This window comes from Dunckerocampus dactyliophorus, chromosome 14, assembly GCF_027744805.1.
Source record: "Dunckerocampus dactyliophorus isolate RoL2022-P2 chromosome 14, RoL_Ddac_1.1, whole genome shotgun sequence".
NCBI lineage: Eukaryota > Metazoa > Chordata > Actinopteri > Syngnathiformes > Syngnathidae > Dunckerocampus > Dunckerocampus dactyliophorus.
This window is the reverse complement of record NC_072832.1, coordinates 13,702,445-13,720,162: the sequence shown is the minus strand read 5'-3', so window position 1 is coordinate 13,720,162 and position 17,718 is coordinate 13,702,445. Positions and strand designations below refer to the sequence as shown.

The window sequence follows — 17,718 nt, the reverse complement described above, 5'->3', positions numbered from 1 at the left end:
AAGGTAAAACAAGAACATGACAATATAAGGATGTGTGTCCCAAAGGTCATGCACAGCTGTTTAGAAGCTCTTACATTCAGTGTGTGATGAGAACTCTTAGTGTAGAGACGTGAATGTGTTATCAACTGCCCAAATTTTTTTTTGTATGTTTCTGGCTACAATCATCAAACTTTAAGAGCCACGTGCTTGCTAAAAACAGATGTGGAGATAGATAGACGTTTCTTACCAGACGGCAATTCATCAGATTCCTGCAGCTGTTTTGTATTGGACTTATCAGAAAAAAAATACTTAAAAGTGAGGCAAATGGTCCATGGGTAAATATGTTTCCTCTGTGATGTGTGTATGGTGGGGACTTTTTGTCAATTCAGTGCAACATTTAACCTGAGATGTCTTCATTTATATGAAGGTTACTGATGTTTTAAAAGGAAACTGAAAGATGTATGAGACAAAGGGCTTTTTAGAGATGCTGAAATCACTTTGTAATAATTGGTAGAAGTCAAATATGAGTGTATAGTGTCTTTCTAAAATATACTGTATTCAAATACATATCAAGATATGAGTGTGAGATGAAAATAATATAATTTCACTACAGTATATCCCCCTGCCCTAATAATGCACATTTAAGGTATTTTTTTTATGTTTGCACTATCCTAAATCCAACTAAATGTTATTTTGTGAATATCTTATATTCCACTGTTTTTTTTGTTTTACTTATACAAACAGCATTAAGAAGAAGCAGGACATTTTCCAAAAGATGCTTCGAAGGCAAGTAAAAGTCACTGTCTGGAAAATCAATTTAACAGCACTATTTCAAAATGAATGTTGAATTAGACTTTGGAAAAAGGTCTGAGACCAATTAAAAATGTCTGAGTACAAAAACAAAACAAACAGAAAAAAATCCTCGCTTCAGTCTTTTATCAGACAAGCAACCATCAAGTGGGAGTTCATAATGGACCGTGAGCCCTTGACTCTAGGAGACATTAGAATCTCCTGATTTCTCCCAACCAGTCGGCAATGAAGAATGGTAATATAGAAAAAAAAAGAGCTATATCGATGGAATTTCATGCATTTCATTATTGTAAAATTGAATTTGGGGATTTTTAAGAAAAGTTTTGGTATGTACTGAAATTTAAGGCCATACAAGTTGTTCACACAGCCAGGACATCGAGGGTTTAAATCTCATCTTGAATTTGCATATTGTCACTGTGCGTGCATGGGTTTTCTCCAGGCTTCCTCCCACATTCCAAAAACATGCATGTCAGGTTAACTGAAGACTCTAAATTGTACATAGGTGTGAATGTGAGTGTGAATGGTTGTCTATATGAGTCCTGTGAGTGACTGGGTAACCAGTCCAGGATATATACCCTGCCTCTCCCTAATGAGCACAAGCGGTATTGAAAATTAATTAATTAAACATTAAACACCATTTAAACTCGGTATAGAAAATGAATGCATGAATGAATAGTATGGACTTGAATAAATAGTGTTTAGGGTCTTTGAATGTCCAAGTACTGCATACCAAGTCCCTTATAGAGGAGATTCAAGTTCGCTCTAAATGGTTAAATTAACTATAACAAGTAAGATAAGTGCGCTTTGTGCAATCATTTACCGTACCACAAATGGCATGATCTGCCATTCTTCTAGTGTTACACTGGCCGAGATTTAGATCTATTTATGTATTAAATTACATGATGTGAAAATAGAAAAAATGTTAGGTCTATTGGCAACTCTAAATTTTCCATACTGTAGGTAGGAATGTGAGTGTGAATGGTTGTTTGTCTATATGTGCCCTGCGATTGGCTTGTTACCAGTCCAGGGTGTACCCCGTCTCTCGCCCGATGTCAGCTGGGATAGGCTCCAGCATACCCCCGTGACCCCATTGAGGATAAGCGCCATAGAAGATGGATGGATGGAAAATATCAAAACCACACACTGATGACAAGTCTTAATCATGTGTAAATCATGTATATCCAGAACCTGCACTGAGTTCTTATTCACAAACACTTACGTCAGCTTGTGTTAGCACACTATTAATTTCTCAATGTTCACTCTTCGTAGGAAAAATTTGCGTGTTTAAAACTTACACAGTTGTCCTCAGAGCCGCAGGCTATGAATCGACCACACGGGGAAATGGCGGAAGAGCAGGAATGGCAGCGATTGATGTGGTTTTCATAACGGCGCACGCACCTGAAGACAAAATGCATACATTGGTGAGGAACCTTTAACAAAGAGTGTCTAACTATTTGAGTGTCAATACCATGAACGGGTTAAATAAACTGACAGTTCGAATTAAGTTTTAGAGGTACAGACAATCCTTGGTTTTCCTACTTCCCAGTTTGCATATGATTTGTTTTTTGTCAGAAATGTCACCAAAATATGCCTCGGTTTTTGTACACTGTTCTGATTTTCGTACAATATTACACAAAACAAACTGGTCCATTTGTCCTGTACTGTATTGTTCTGCGAAATCAAGTGCCCAAACACAGCATCCTATGTGTTGCTGACTCACTATGCATTTTTTATTGAGTGGGACTGGTAAATAACATGCCATGGGGCCAAAGAAAGTTGCGAGTGCCAGCAATTTGATGAATAAGGTGATAAACACTATTGAATTGGATCCCGCAAGAATGTACGGGAGTCGGCATCAACAGTAGGTTCCATCATTCGTCGTTTATTAATACTTTTCACTGTTTTCTGAAATTAAAACTGTAATTATTCTCTATGAAATGTACTTTTTGGTAATATTTTTGGGTGTTTATGACGATTCATGAGGATTATTTACATTTATACAATTTCCTATGTGGTGAGCGAGCGGTTAGCATGTTGGCCACACAGTCAGGAGATCTGGAAGATGTGGGTTCGAATCTCCGTTTGGAGTTTGCATGTTCTCCCCGTGCGTGCGTGGGTTTTTCTCCGTGTACTCCGGTTTCCTCCCACATTCCAAAAACATGCATGTTAGGTTAATTGGCGACTCTAAATTGTCCATAGGTATGAATGCCAGTGTGAATGTTTGTTTGTTTATATGTGCCCTGTGATTGGCTGGCGACCAGTCCAGGGTGTACCCTGCCTCTTGCCCGAAGTCAGCTGGGATAGGCTCCAGCATACCTGCGACCCTAGTGAGGATTGGCAGCATAGAAAATGGATGGATGGATACTTCCTATGAGAAAGATTGCCCCCGTTGTTGTATGCTTCGGTTTTCGTCTGACTTTTTGGAAAAAAATAAATAACAAAACCTGAATTTAAAATAGTCGTGAAAAAACTATAGATATTCTGGTCATCTGCTTCTGGTGGGATCAAATGCATAAATTTAAAGCCTTAGTGCCGTTCTCATCATAGAGGTGTGTTAAAAATATAAATCTGCTAAACAGCTACGTGCTGCATTTTTTTTTTTTTTTTACGTTTCACAAACACCTAAATCCTTGGAGAAGGAGAAGAAGTTGAGCATGGCTCAACTAAAAGACAGGAAAGAGGACGTAGAAGATGACGAATGGCCGCCTCTCGCCACACACTGGGCTCTTTCGTTTGCTTTGCAACAGCATGAAATGTCTTTACAATGCCACTGACAGCGAGCTGAGCAAAGGTCTCTATATGAGCTGAAATTGGCAGATTGGAAGTTGGCAGATCCAAGGCTTAACAGGATCTGGTGAGAAAATGCCTTTGACATTCATGTCCGAGTCATCCAAGAGAGCTAAAAGTAGGTCAGAGGCATCGTTCCTGTTAGAAAGTTTGAGTGAGCTGGGGGGGAATAAGGAAAAAAAAAAAAAAAACACACGCTGACACACATTTTTTAAGAGATGAATGCCAAGTTTTTTAAGATTATAGTGTCGAATTGTTGTTGAAGATGTGTCAGAGAGCTCAACTCTGGCAAGCTCTGTCATGTTAGTGCATCTGAGGTCAAGGGTCACGTTCCCTGTCTCATTCTTGGGAATGCAACTTCCATGGAATGCCTTGAGGCAATCTCTTTTCCAAAGCTGGACCAATCGGTGGTTAAATGTCAGCATCTCACTGCTCTGTGTTTTCTCATTCTCACCATGGGAACGGTTAATATAACAGGATTTGATGACAAAGTGGATCAATTACCTCAGGTCAAAGGTCAATTTCACACTTATTTTGTAATCTTCAGCAGAAATTAGAAGACTGATGGAAGAAAGAGTGTCGCAATCACTTTTTAAGACGCGTGATCTAACAATGCAGGTTTTTTACGCGTCAGGTTCAATATTATATAAAATCAATGTATTTTGATGTCACCAAACAATAATTATATGTTTGATATTGAAAAAAGTATACCGATATGGTCCTAAATGTCATTTTTATGTCAGTATCGGCCAGTAATATTGGACATCCCTAATAACGCAAAGTGATTTAACCTTTTGACTTCGCCCAGGTCAGCTCCCTCGTGTCACATAGAATTCCCAATGAATAGGGCTATGGACGTAGATCGTTTGAAAAAAATAACATGACAAATGTCTACAGATGCGGAACATCAAATTCATTTAGACCACTGTGTCCAAACTTTTGTCACCAATTGCTGCATACACAAAAAAAATAAGAATGCAGGGATGATTTGATATTCTTTATCTATTGTCTATAATGCAATTTAAGTCAGGATATGCTAATCAGTCAGTTGAACTTTGTGATATGGGTGACAAAGAAGACAGTATTAGTGTGAAATCTTCTTGACTTGTTCTTGTAGCCATTTTTTTCCCCAGAGGTAATGTTAAAAAATAACTTTAAGACTGACTTTGTCGCTCTGAATGTTTTGAGGCCCCCCAGGTGGACTTTGGGCATCCCTTGATATAGACCCTTGTATGACAGGTTTTTTGTCAACATCTTGTACATACCTATATTTACTCAATACAGTCAAACCTCGGTTTCCCAACACCCCACTTTTTGTATGATTCGGTTTTCAACGAATATTTGCACCAACATTTTGCCCCGGTTGTTGGGTACTGTCTTAGTTATCGTACAATATTGCAAGTAAAAAAACTAATCCGTTTGTCCTGCACTGTATTGTTCCGCAGAATCGAGTGCCCAAGCAACGCACCCTACATGTTACAGCCCACACAGACATATGTTGAATACAGGAAGTGAACAAATGTATTAGCAATTGATGTGAATCAGATGGAGGGGATGATTAAATAAGCCTTGCTTCTTCCTATTCCATTTTGGGCATGTGGAATTGTCAACTGTAATATATAGGAGCGCAACTGCTCCTTAACCCACCATGGGGCCAAGTAATGTTGCTAGTGAAAGCAATTTGAGAAAGAAGAGAAACACTATTGAATTCAAGAAAGAACTTATTGCAAAGTACAAAGATGGCGTGCCCTCCTCTACTCCTTCCACACTCATCACCGTCTTTGCCAACAAGAATCTTCAATAAAGGTAAAAATGATGTTAAAAGTTACATTTGTTTAATTATTTGGCATTGTTTTATGCATGTAAAACTATTTTCTCTATAAAATCTATTTGTTTTTCTTTTTTTGTGTGTCTGTAATGGATTAATTGGATTTACATTATGTCCTATGAGAAAAATTGCTTTGGCTTTTCATACACTTTGGTTTTAGTCTAACCTTTCCTAACTGATTATTGATGAAAACGGATGCACTACTGTACTTTTGTGTTATTACACCAACACGTTTAACTAAAAACAAACCTCTATGTGGGAGCAGTTGAGAAGAAATGAATAAATGTTTACTTTTTGAGAGTGTACAAAAATGTTATAAGACTTAACTTGTTTCTAAAGAGTTTCTAGTTTCTAACTAGTTTCTAAAGAGATCTTTAGTTTCTAAAGAGATGGGATTTTAAAATGAAAATCCACTTGCAAGCATGTGAAGCAATTCCGACCCAAAAGACAGCCGCTATGGTCGTAAAGCAGTGGATCCGACTTAAACTGCCTTGACAAAGCTGCAAAAAAGTCCTAACGCAACCAAAAACAGCATTTGAGGGGTCTCCCCAGGAACACTGGGCAGCACCGTCCACTAATGTGCTGGCATGAGGTCAAGCCCGGTTAGCAAGAGGTAATTTCCCAGCACCAAGACCCAGTTACCTTCAAATAGAGAAAACAGACATTTACAGATGAAAATGGGAATTACAGTGACATATTATAGCGGTGACAACATGTCAAGTAATTGGCAGCTAGTAAAACCTGATCAGATGGGAAAAACAGAGGAGAGCAGCGGCACTGTTGGGAGTAAAGTCGAAAATCTAAATCATTCTTTCGTCTTTGACCTCACTGAATTGCTTTCCCATTTGGTAAGAGAACATGGCTAACATTGACTCTTCACATGTTGGGTGTAAGATGTGACTGACCTCTTATTAATATTGGAGCATACGATGAATGAAAACTTGAGTAGTCAAAAAGACAAAAAGTGCTGAAAAGCGCTGACACCACCTGCCATCACGACACTGACAGAAAACACTGTAACTGGTTGGAGCAAAAACACTTCAGTTTTTCTAGGTCAGAATGTGGATGAAATGTTTTGACTGAAGGAGGAGATGCTTAGCTTGGAGTCCCCCCTACACACACAGATGCACACGCACACACACACACACGTGGTGTTGTGTGAGTGATGACTGTGCGGTATTTGACTAACAGACTGCACTGGAGGGTCTGATCCTCCTGAGTGGCAGGCCAGTGGATTCTGAGTATTCAGAGTCAGGTATCTAGGTAATTGGCAGGCATCTGTGAATATACTGCTGCAGTTTATATATTAAAAAACCCTGAATGGAATGAGCCTTTCATTGGATAATTACGTCAGTGATTGATTTGTTGTTTCAACTGGCAACATGTTGCTGAACACACACTGATGCAGTGACTAGATTTTCATTTCCCAAACAACCATGTCAAAAACAACTAAGGAGATTGCTGAATTGCCTCTAAAATTGGGTTAAGAAGTGTCAAATGAATTATTCAATAGTGGTAAACCATAATTTTGTGGGAAGATGCGTGGTTGGAAAACCATCTTGAGAGCTCATTTCAATGTTTGGTGAGATCAGATGGTACAAAATCAACAGCTATTTTTAATAAAAGAAAGAAAGCATAATACAAAAAGAATTCAAGGGATTTTGGGCTAAACAGCTGTGTGGCCTTAAGAAAACAGCTTATCATTGAGGCAAATTGGAGGAGAAAGGGTTCCATTTGTTAGGGAGGATAAAGATTGGACTCGAACAATTGAGAAGTGTCATGTGGTCAGATTTTACCTTGTTCCAGAGTGATGGTGGGTCAGGAAATAAAGAGTCGAACAGTTATAGTGCCTACAGTATAAGACTGTGGGACAGTTTTATGAAATGGGCTTACTTTAGTTGGTCGGCTGACTACTGGTATATATTAAAGGATATGCCATTTCCATCCATCGCTCATTTTCTCACATAAAGTGGGATAAAAAGCATCCCGCAAACATCTATCTATACATACATGTGCCATACATGTGGTTCAGTCACAGGAGAAAGCAACACGGATCTCTGGAAGTGACAGAGGAAATAAAATGAAGATTGAGTTTCACCACATGCAAATATGAGTGTGATATTTCCAAAAGCTTGGAGGTTTTCTCCTTATGGTTTGATACAAAACAAAATGTGACATGAACTGAAAAAAGGAGCTACGCACAACGTATACAGCATCTCACAAAAGCGAGTACACTCCTCGCTTTAAAGTAGTCAGTGTACAGCTTAGTATAGATACTATCCATTAGTGAGTATCAAGATAACTGCATCTTGCCTACAGTCAAGCATGCTGGTAGTAGCTTCACTTTCTGGGGCTGCATGAGTGTTTCCATGCCCAAGTGGATTAAGGTAGTGTTAGATAACAATGGCACTCACACTAAATATTGACACTTTGGACATGATCACTGTGAGGTGTGCTCAGTGACACAAAAATTGCTGTGCGCTGATTTATTTTAGTCTACACAGCTATAGAAACTGTAGGTCTGTAGTTCTTTAATCTCTGTCCATGACATGGATGGTTCATGATTTGGAACATCAAATTAAGATGAACTATAAAATGTTTAAAAAGGGGCTCCATGTGCTTAATCTCAGTGGGATTTTATCTGCTGAGGGAAGCATGGAGACAGATCCCAAAACCAGAAGTCTGAAAGCTGGCCCAAATATTTATTAGATAGCATTAAGGTTTTAACTAAATTTGGGATGAGGATTTAAACAAAGAGGCTGTTTTAGACATGAAGGAATGAATTACTCAGGAATTCCTTTAACTGGGCCAAAGACAGTATTTTCAACAACTCCCTTTGTATTAATATATCATACAGCACATTGACACGACATCTAATCAAATGAGGAAACTTTCAAAAGTGGGTATTTATTTTATATTTGGAGAGAGGTAAACACATAAAAATGTGTTTGGTTGTTTGATATGGTTAACGTTTACAGCTTTGGGCTTGTTTAACAAAAACCTTTCAGTCACTAAACGCCCTGATGGGAGTTAACGTGTCATGTTTGACTGTGCAGCAAATAATGTTTTATTGGTAAGTCATCGTAGTAAATGTGTCCCGACGCTTGCCAAGGCTGTGCCACTCACTCTACATCATCAAGTGCGTACATGGGGTCTTATTTTAATCCATTTGCCTTTCTGTCGTACCTTGTGGTGATCTTCTGAGTGGAATTTCTAATGTTGAGGGCACAGATTTTGGAAATTAATTTCTTTGACGTTTTGTGCCTTTTTAAAATCTGCATTCATTTGGCATGAAGCATGAATGTTATGTTGAATGTTGGTTTTAACCTTCCCTTTACAGTTAAAAAGTTTTTATGACGGAGACAGTTTTGACATCAGGACTAATCATTTGAATTTTCATTACTTCCTATGAGAAAAGTTGTTTCACCATTCCACTGTAATAGATTCCTCAAAAAGTTGGGATGCTTCGATTGTTCAGCTATTAATCAATATTGGCCGATTTCTGTAAAAAACACATTTTGCCGTTCAACCTTTGTGTCTAAAACAAACAAGCAATGTGGCTAGTTCGGAGACTTAATACCTCTATATAATGACAAATGACCACAAAATAGCATAAAGACAATGGCCACACAGTTTGAGTGGAGATATACTTGGTAAATAAAGTAGTGTACAATTTAAATGTTGCCAGTCATAAATAAAACACAAATAGTTCTAATAGCGATGGAAGGTGGAGACCCCTGCAACCTGGACACTGAATTTTTTTTGGTTTTAAGTTAAGCAGGACAGATTTCTATTTAATAAAGATATTTATTTGTATTATTTTACTCTGTAAATGCTGTTATCTTGAACTAAATATATATTTATTTCCCATGTATTCGTATTACACTACTCCAAAACATGCATCAAATTAAATTTGGGTTTGTGCCAAATAGTACAAAAATCACTTAACAAAAAACAAAGGCAAAAAAAAACAAAACAAAAAACAATCGTCCCTAACGTTTATTTTTTAATTATAAATATTGCCAATCTCACTCAGGGATGACCGGTATCGGAATCGGCAGCAAAAAAACGCTGATTGGAGCATCCGTAGCATCTGTATATGCAAAAGTATTTGGTGGCTGGGAAGCGCAAAACACTTTAACAAACTGTGAAAGATGGAACCTTTTCATAAAACAAATTAACATTTCAGAAAACAAATTAACCAAAGCAAACACCAGCATGTATGTTACTTCGGTTTTAACCGTTTTAATCGTGATTTAACATAAACAGCATGCATAATTTGCTTCGCCTTTTGCTAATGTGTTTCCTGCAATACTAATTTGTTTCCTGAAATGTTAAAGTGTTTCAGTTTGTTAGTCTCTTGCATTTCCCTGCCACCGACAAAACAGAAAGGGAATGTACTGAATCCCCATATCGTATTGGTTAAAACGTGATCACTTCCTGGAAATCCGGGATTTGGTACCTTCCCCTTCCAGTTTGTGTAATTGTAATTTGTTTGGCTGTTTGTTAAAGTATTTTGCACTTCTGACCCACCGTAGAAGGCAACTTGCTCCAAAATCCAAATTTTGAAACCCAAGACATATAAGAACACCACCGCCGGCTAGGGTACGTTAGAAATAGAGGTTTAAAAAACAGATTATACAAAAAAAGTCTATATTTTCACAATGACTAAATGAAGTGCGTAAAAATAAGTGGTCGTGAATTTTGTTCGTCCCGAATAAAATGTCATGGCTGACGCTCACTAGCGATTACTGTATAACCATATTTACTTATTTTTAGTGTAACACAAGTACTTGAAAATGCATTTCATACTATGTGTACTTCATTGTGTGGTTGAAGATCGTCAACTATTCAACAGCAAAGAATACTTTTGCACGAACCGAAGTGTGCGAAGGTCCCACATCTTCACACCATCCGTGACTGCACTGGTGAGGAAGAGGTTGTATGATTCCGGTGCCTGTGTGCTGAACATTGAGCCCTGTAAAATATACACAAATGAACAAAAACGCCTCATCAGGATAAGAATGACTCGAATAGTTTGCGACTAAGCTTCTTAACATATCCAGTGTTGGAAATACTTTTCCAAGATAGCCCGTATAAGCAAACGACATCCAAATAGTTCATTCCACTTCGCACAACAGTGTGTGGAGAGGTAAAATTAAAGCCAATGGTAGTGAAGCAGGAATGTGAGATGTTTTCTTTTCAAAAATTTGTTTTCCATCCTTTCTCCACTACAGAAAGATAGCACTCACCTCTAAATATACAGTTTCCAGAGCACATGCATGCACCTATTTCATATGACTTCCTTGCTAGCTTCTCAGATGATGCATAAAAGTGTGTGTGAAATCGAGGGGGAGAGAGTAGCGGCGTGTTTTTTGTTTAGATTTCCATCAAGAGTGTGAGAACGGGAGTCTGAGACGGCATTTCCAGTTGAATTTTCCGAGAAGTCCTCTGCTCTTCTCTGATGAGTTCCAGGTGAATTTTTACAGAGGAGGTGATGGAAATGTTGCTTCGCAAGCTGCAGTTCCACGCGGTCGGCCCGCTTTGAGACTTGAAAAGAAGTCCAAGTCTAAGAAGGACATTATATGTGTTATTTGGGGCTGGTGCTATCCCTGCTAGTGATGAAAAGTTCAACTCTTTTTAGAGAACTGACCTTTTTGGGTCGAGTCACTAAACAGGTTCCTTAAATTTTTTTTGTTCCTTGAATTTATTTATTACAAAAATACGTATAAAATCAATTTCTAATGTAAAAATATATTTACACCAAATGCTTATTGTTTATATGGCTATGCTCGGCATAGAACAGATTGCAACAAAAAACAAATAATTATAAAACAGCTTTTGGCTCAGTTCTTTTGGCTCAGCTCCCTAAAAGGAGTTGGCTCTTTCGACTGCCGCACAGCTCCTATGATTTTTTTTGTTGCTTAAATTGATTTCTTCCCAAAATGTGTGTCAAATGAATTTCTGATGTAAAAATATAATAATATCAAATGTTTGTTTATATGGCTGTATTTACATCCTGCACATGGGACAGATTGCAACAACAAAAAAAATGTTACACAAAAACATCAAGGCCCATCTCAATTAGACAAAAAGGTCCAATCCGAGTGCAAAACGAAAAGAAAAAGCAGCATCCAGGTAACAGTTTTTGTTAGTCGTTAGTCAAGATTGGCATTCAGAAAAACTAAGTGCCTCAGCTTTTGTTTCCTGTTGGTCATTTTCTTTACCTTCGCAGCTTGCTTGTGTGTGTAGCCCATCTCTACCCTTTCTAGTAGGGGTGTCCCTATCTGATAATGATATTGGAGATCAGCCTGATATCAGCAAAAAATGAGTATCGGATTATATTGGCCTGCATCTAAAATCTCCCATATTATCAGTCCAGTACAAGCAGTCCATTCCATTCTCAAGACGCCCCAGCACTTCTACGTATCCAGAAGCACCCGCAGATATAGGTGAACATATTACTCACGTCGAGGGTCACCAAATGTGGAGATGTGATTCAGAATAAGACAGGAGTTGAGGATAAATGGTATTAACCATTTACTCTCCACTGAACAAGCAACAACCACTTAACGTCTCAATTGCTAACAACAATCGCATGCCCAGAAACGGAGGTTAGTGGAAAAGTGTGACCTGCATGTTCGCCACTATGAAATAATAACGCAACATTACAAGCTCCTCCGTCAATCACCACCTTATCGTGGTGGAGGGGTTTGAGTGCCTGAGTGATCCTAGGAGTTAAGTTGTCTGGGGCTATATGCCCCTGGTAGGATCCCCCAAGGCAAACAGGTCCGAGCTGACGTGCCAGACAAAGAGTGATTCAGAAGACCCTTTGAACAAACTCAAGATGAGGGATTGGACCTCGCTCAGACGTGGGATACCAGGGCCTCGCCCTGAAGCCAGGCCTGGTGGTTCGGCCGTCGCCTGTGTGGCCCAGCCCAAAGAAGCCACACGGGATCTCCCTCCCATAGACCCACCACCTGCGGGGGCAAGCATAAGGGTCCGGTGCATGTGTTTTGGATGGCGGTCGAGGGCGCGCACCTGAGTGATCTGGCCTTCGGCGGCCAAATCTGGTTCTTAGGACATGGACTGTCACGTGATTGGGAGGAACAGCCTCCTTGATCTGAACTCGTGCGGTGTGTTGTTATTGGACTTCTGTGTGAATCACAGTTTGTCCATAACAAACATCATGTTCGAACATAAGGATGTCCACAAGTGCCCTTGGCACCAGGACACCCTAGGCCGCAGATCAACTTTGCAGTCGTTATCATCAGACCTGCGTCTGCATGTTCTGGACATGCAGGTGAAGAGAGGGGCTTAGCTGTCAACTGATCACCACCTGGTGGATTAGATGACGGGGGGAGGATGCCAGACAGACCTGGGAGATCCAAACGTCTAGTGAGTGTGTGCTAGGAACATCTGGCAGAGCTTCCCCTGCATCTCAGGGAAGGATGAGGATATGGAGTCCAAATGCGCCGTATTCTGTGCCTCCAAAGCTGAGGCTGCCGATCGGAGCTGCGGCCGTAAGGTGGTCAGTGTCAGTCATGGTGGCAAGCCCCGATATGGTGGACACCAGAGGTCACGGCTGCCGTCAAGCTGAAGAAGGAGTCCTATCGAGCATGGATGGCTTGTGGGAATCCTGAAGCAGCTGACGGGTACCGGCAGGCCAAGTTGCATGCAGCATCGGTGGTGGTCGAGGTAAAAACTCCCTGGTGAGGTGTTCCGGAAATGTCCAGCCGGGACATAGGACATGCTGAAGGGATTATGTCTCACAGCTGGCCTGGGAATGCCTTGGTGTCCTCCTGGTGGAACTAAAAGAGGTGGCTAGAGACCGGGAAGTCTGGACTTCCCTACTGAGACTGCTGCCCCTGCAACCCGGACCTGGATAAGCTGAAAAAAATGGATGGATGGATGGACACAAGCTTTAAAAAAAATCTATATATATTGTGACCTCCTGAGCCACTTGATTGCATTTAATTGCATTTTGCTTTGTTTATGTTTTTACTAAGAAAATATTTATTATGTTGTGGAGGATTAGCCACAGTAGACTGCATTGAGAACTGCATTTTATTTATCTACAAAGAATTCAGTTATTTATTTTAAATACATAGCTTACACTTTCACCATGTTCTATTATATGGTTTAAAATGACTAAAATGAAAATGAATAAAAGTACAGTAGTACCTCGCATAACGTAAACCTCCTTTTTCGTAAATTCCACTAAACGTAAATAATTTATGTAAAGTTTTTGCATCGTCTTAAGTAAGAAATTCCATATAACAGAAAGCGTTTTTTTTTTTTCAATCAACTTTATTAATGCCTTACAAATGACACTAACAGTGCATCAAACCAAGGGCATTGAAAAATAACAGTTGGATAACAAAAACACATAAAATAAATCACACAGAAATCGAGATTAAAGAAATAAAAACATAAAGAAAAGTGATAAATAAATAAATAAATAAATAAGATAATAATAATAATTAAAGTAAGTTACACCAGGGGACGTGAGCAATGAAAATTAAATTGAATTAAGGATATTGAAGTGGGAGCACAGATTTATAGTCTTGATAGCTTTCTTGTTATTAGCAGAGGATTTTGATTTGAAGTACAGCTTCAGTTCTTTCATGAAAACATAAAAAAGGGGTTTCACTTTGGCAAATTTAAAGTCGGTGCAAGTTTGTTTTTGTTTTTTCTTTAAGTCGGTGCAAGTTCAGACTAACAGAGTACTGTACACTTGGTGACGCCTTTCAGCCTTACAGTAATCTTATTTATTACCTTATTTTATATTGGAATGTTACTCTACTATGTTTATGCTAACGTTTTCTTATATTTTCCCACCATATTTGGTGGACTTTGGTGGAATATTTTGAAGGGCCAAAGGGGTGGGTTTGGGAAGATCTTGGAACAGATTAGGCTATTTACATGTACTTTACGCTTCGTATAACATAAAAACCCTATAACATAAACGTTCTCGGAACGGATTATTTTACGTTGTAGGGACGTCTACTGTATTTCAAAATAACACATGTTTGAGCTGTAATTATAATACAGTGAAACTGTGAAACTACAGTATGATATTTTTATATCATACGGTCAGAATCCCATACCGGTCCATGCTTCGTCGGAGCACCCCTACTACTTTGTGTCAATACATATTTTGACCCAACACATGTGGCTTCAACAGAAAAAAAGACGAAAAAAATGACAGCTCGTTCACTTCAAAGAGCCGGCTCCAAGAGTCATTTCGTTCACAACCAACACATCACTCATACTGGCTTCCCCTCTGGTATTAACAACACAGCACTCTAAAGACCCTTGGGCATGCATTGACGTAATAGCTCAGCTGAAACAACACAGTTCACAATGATGGCACATACAATAGCTGGTGTGATACTGAAGAGGCATGGCCGTGAAGTCAGCTGTGTGCATCACACTTGAATGGGTACAGGCATGGCCCCAGCAGCAGTTTATTCAAGTAATCCAGAGTATGAGCATGCACAGGTCAACGTGCACAAGTGAGGGAAGTCAAAGGCATGAGGGTCACTGGGTACACAACTTAACAGATTCACACATATATGAAATATTCAGTCAAGTTCTCCTGAATGATCAGTATAAATATCCCCACCTAGAGGAGACAAATCACTGCAATATGTAATAAGCTACCTCAATTGTATGTAAATCATCAAAAGACATGGCCAATTGAAACTCATCACTGATATTTATACTTTTCATGATGAGTGATGCAGAATTCTTCTTTAGAGCACTATAATGGCTATGGATGGGGGCCCAAGCTGTCAACTTGTTAGACAACAGCAAATTAGTCCCACACTGGTCCAAGACAGTGATGTGGTAGTAAGGCTGCAAAAACCCAAATTGCATCATGGAACAGCATCGGTCCAAGGCCATCATTTTGGGTATAATCTCCTCCTGCCATCTCAAATGGCACTTCTCATGCCAATACACCAGGGGTTCAAATACACAGCAAGATGAATGATAATGACCATGAGTTTTAAGCCACCGGCTTCATTCACACCACAAGCTAACACGTTTACTCCCTCACAGATAATGTGCTCCTTATGTAACCCTCGTAACACTCACACAAGTCTTATGCAACACTATAACATCTGCCAAATAGCCGATCTTTCACTACGAAGATAAAGCTTGTGCGAACCAATGATGCCAAAAAACTCCCTTTTCCTCTGTGTGGGTCTAAGCCAGACACTAGTTTATCTTGCCTCTTTCCAATCACAAAGCTTAACCTACATACATTTTAGTAAAACTACTACTAAATGTTGTGATTGACCATATGGAGATAAATCCTGTTTGTGAGTTTAAATGTGCTCAGTGGTTTAAACAGTGGAAACAGAGGACCATAAATTAGTTAAAGGAGATTAAATATGTCATAATAGATGAGTGTTCATATTTGAAAGCTGTGTCTTATAAATTTAGGCCCTGTCCACACGAAAAAAAAAAATGCATATTGTTCTATGCGTTTTGCCCTCTCATCCACACACAAATGGAGGTTTTTGTCCTTCAAAACTGAGCTTTTGGGAAACTCTGGCCAGGGTGAAGATTTTGGAAAACTACGGCTTTAGCGTATGCGTGTGGACGGCGAAGACGGAACTTTTGGCTTGTTGCAGACACACGACGTAAAAATGATGTCATTTCCACATTAGATTAGTACAATTTAATGTGTGCCATGGCAAACTTAACATTGCTGCTTTTAAGCATACTAAAATGACTTTCTGTGTGTGTTAGGTGTAAACAAATGCCTACTTTCGCTTTACATTGATGAACAAAGGCACCATTATAGGCTTCGAAGGATGCTACTGCTGCTGTTTTGCTCTCTAAAACTGCTACAACGCCCCTGCCAACAATGGCAATTTGACACAAGACCCGATTGCTGTTGGGACAACTTTCACAACCATGTCGTTATTTTGGAAGAATGGCATGGGAATGTTAGCATGGCAAGAAGAGTGTGATAGCGTTTGACTGAGCTGCTTCGCGCACACATTGACAGCTTCCCTGGTCTATATGCCTGTCTTATACGTTACATATGTCACTCTCATGCTGCATAACTACTGTCGTGGAGGCAAGAACAATTTGCCAAACACACAGAATTGGAATGATAGCATCACAGCCGATGGGGTTCTTTCTTGACTGATAAAATGAACTAGGACTTCGTCCAGTGAGCCAAGTTCTGTTTGGATTTGGGTGATGTACTACTACTAACTGTAGTTCCAGTTAGTTGGTGCGGGCCACTTAAGTAAAAAGAGTTTGGCTTCTCAAAAACAATATGCATCGAAGGGTAAAACTTCTGTATTTCATTGTTGTATTTTATATAGATAGATCGATGTTTATTGTCATTGCACACAGTATACAAAGAAACAGTTTGGTGGCTCCACTTCCATTTCTAGCAACAGAAAGACATGTTAAGCATAAATGTTCCAAATGTAACAGGTATAAAAATATAGATATACAATATAGAATGTGAAATATTGATCCCATCAACCAAAAAGATGTTCATTCAGAAAGTCTTATTGGTCTGTGTCGAAACAAATACATTTGACATGTTATTCTGTTGACTTTTTTGCTAGGGCCTTACAGCATGCTTGGAGATAGGATGTGCTCTTTTACAGATTTGAAAATACTGTAAGAATGCCACTTTCATACAATTGCCATCTTTATTGTATAATGTCTACATCAGCAAACATTAACCGTACAATAGAATTGAATCGATGCGAATCCTTCTGTTTTTAAAATATATAATTTTTTAATCCTATCGTAACCTGTGTATCTACATTCTAATCAAATCGTGTATCACAAAAAGATTTACATGCCTGGTCTGCGGGAGCCTTAACTCTTGAAATCGAGAACATATGACATGCATGACTGGAACGTTTAGACATGCTCACCTTGTTCTGTGTTATGCAGTGGATGGCTCTGCTGTGAGCATCAGGCAGTTCTGCAGCCACTCTACCTGTGTTCATGTCAAATACTTGAATGGACCGATCGGAGGCACACACCAGAACAATGTCTGAGCCAAGAAAGTTATGGAATTTATCTTTCTAGAATCTATAAGCAAGACAAGCGTGAAATGAAGTTGAAATTTTATGGGAAAAATGTTGAAAAGATAGTTGAAATCTGTATTATGCTTTCTCAAGTCAACACTCAAGTCAGGACATCCCACTATTATACAGTTTGGTAGATTCATTATTAGGAAAAAGTATGGCAATGGTTAATAAGGAATTATAATGTAGGCATTCACAAGTAAAATTCTGCAATTGATTCTGCACAAAACCAACAACAGG

The 17,718-nt window shown here is 39.1% G+C and overlaps 1 protein-coding gene across 2 annotated transcripts in view; it reads right to left on the bottom strand.

Annotated features, from left to right (window-relative positions):
* wdr27 (WD repeat domain 27) overlaps positions 1–17,718 on the bottom strand; it is a 57,828-nt gene that overhangs the window by 22,009 nt on the left and 18,101 nt on the right. For both annotated transcript variants that reach the window (XM_054798669.1, XM_054798670.1), the window contains exons 20-22: positions 17,323–17,444; positions 10,285–10,382; positions 2,085–2,187 (exon numbers count right to left, since the gene is read on the bottom strand). In XM_054798669.1, the coding sequence (XP_054654644.1) occupies positions 2,085–2,187; positions 10,285–10,382; positions 17,323–17,444 (323 nt within the window). The remainder of the gene's footprint in view (positions 1–2,084; positions 2,188–10,284; positions 10,383–17,322; positions 17,445–17,718) is intronic.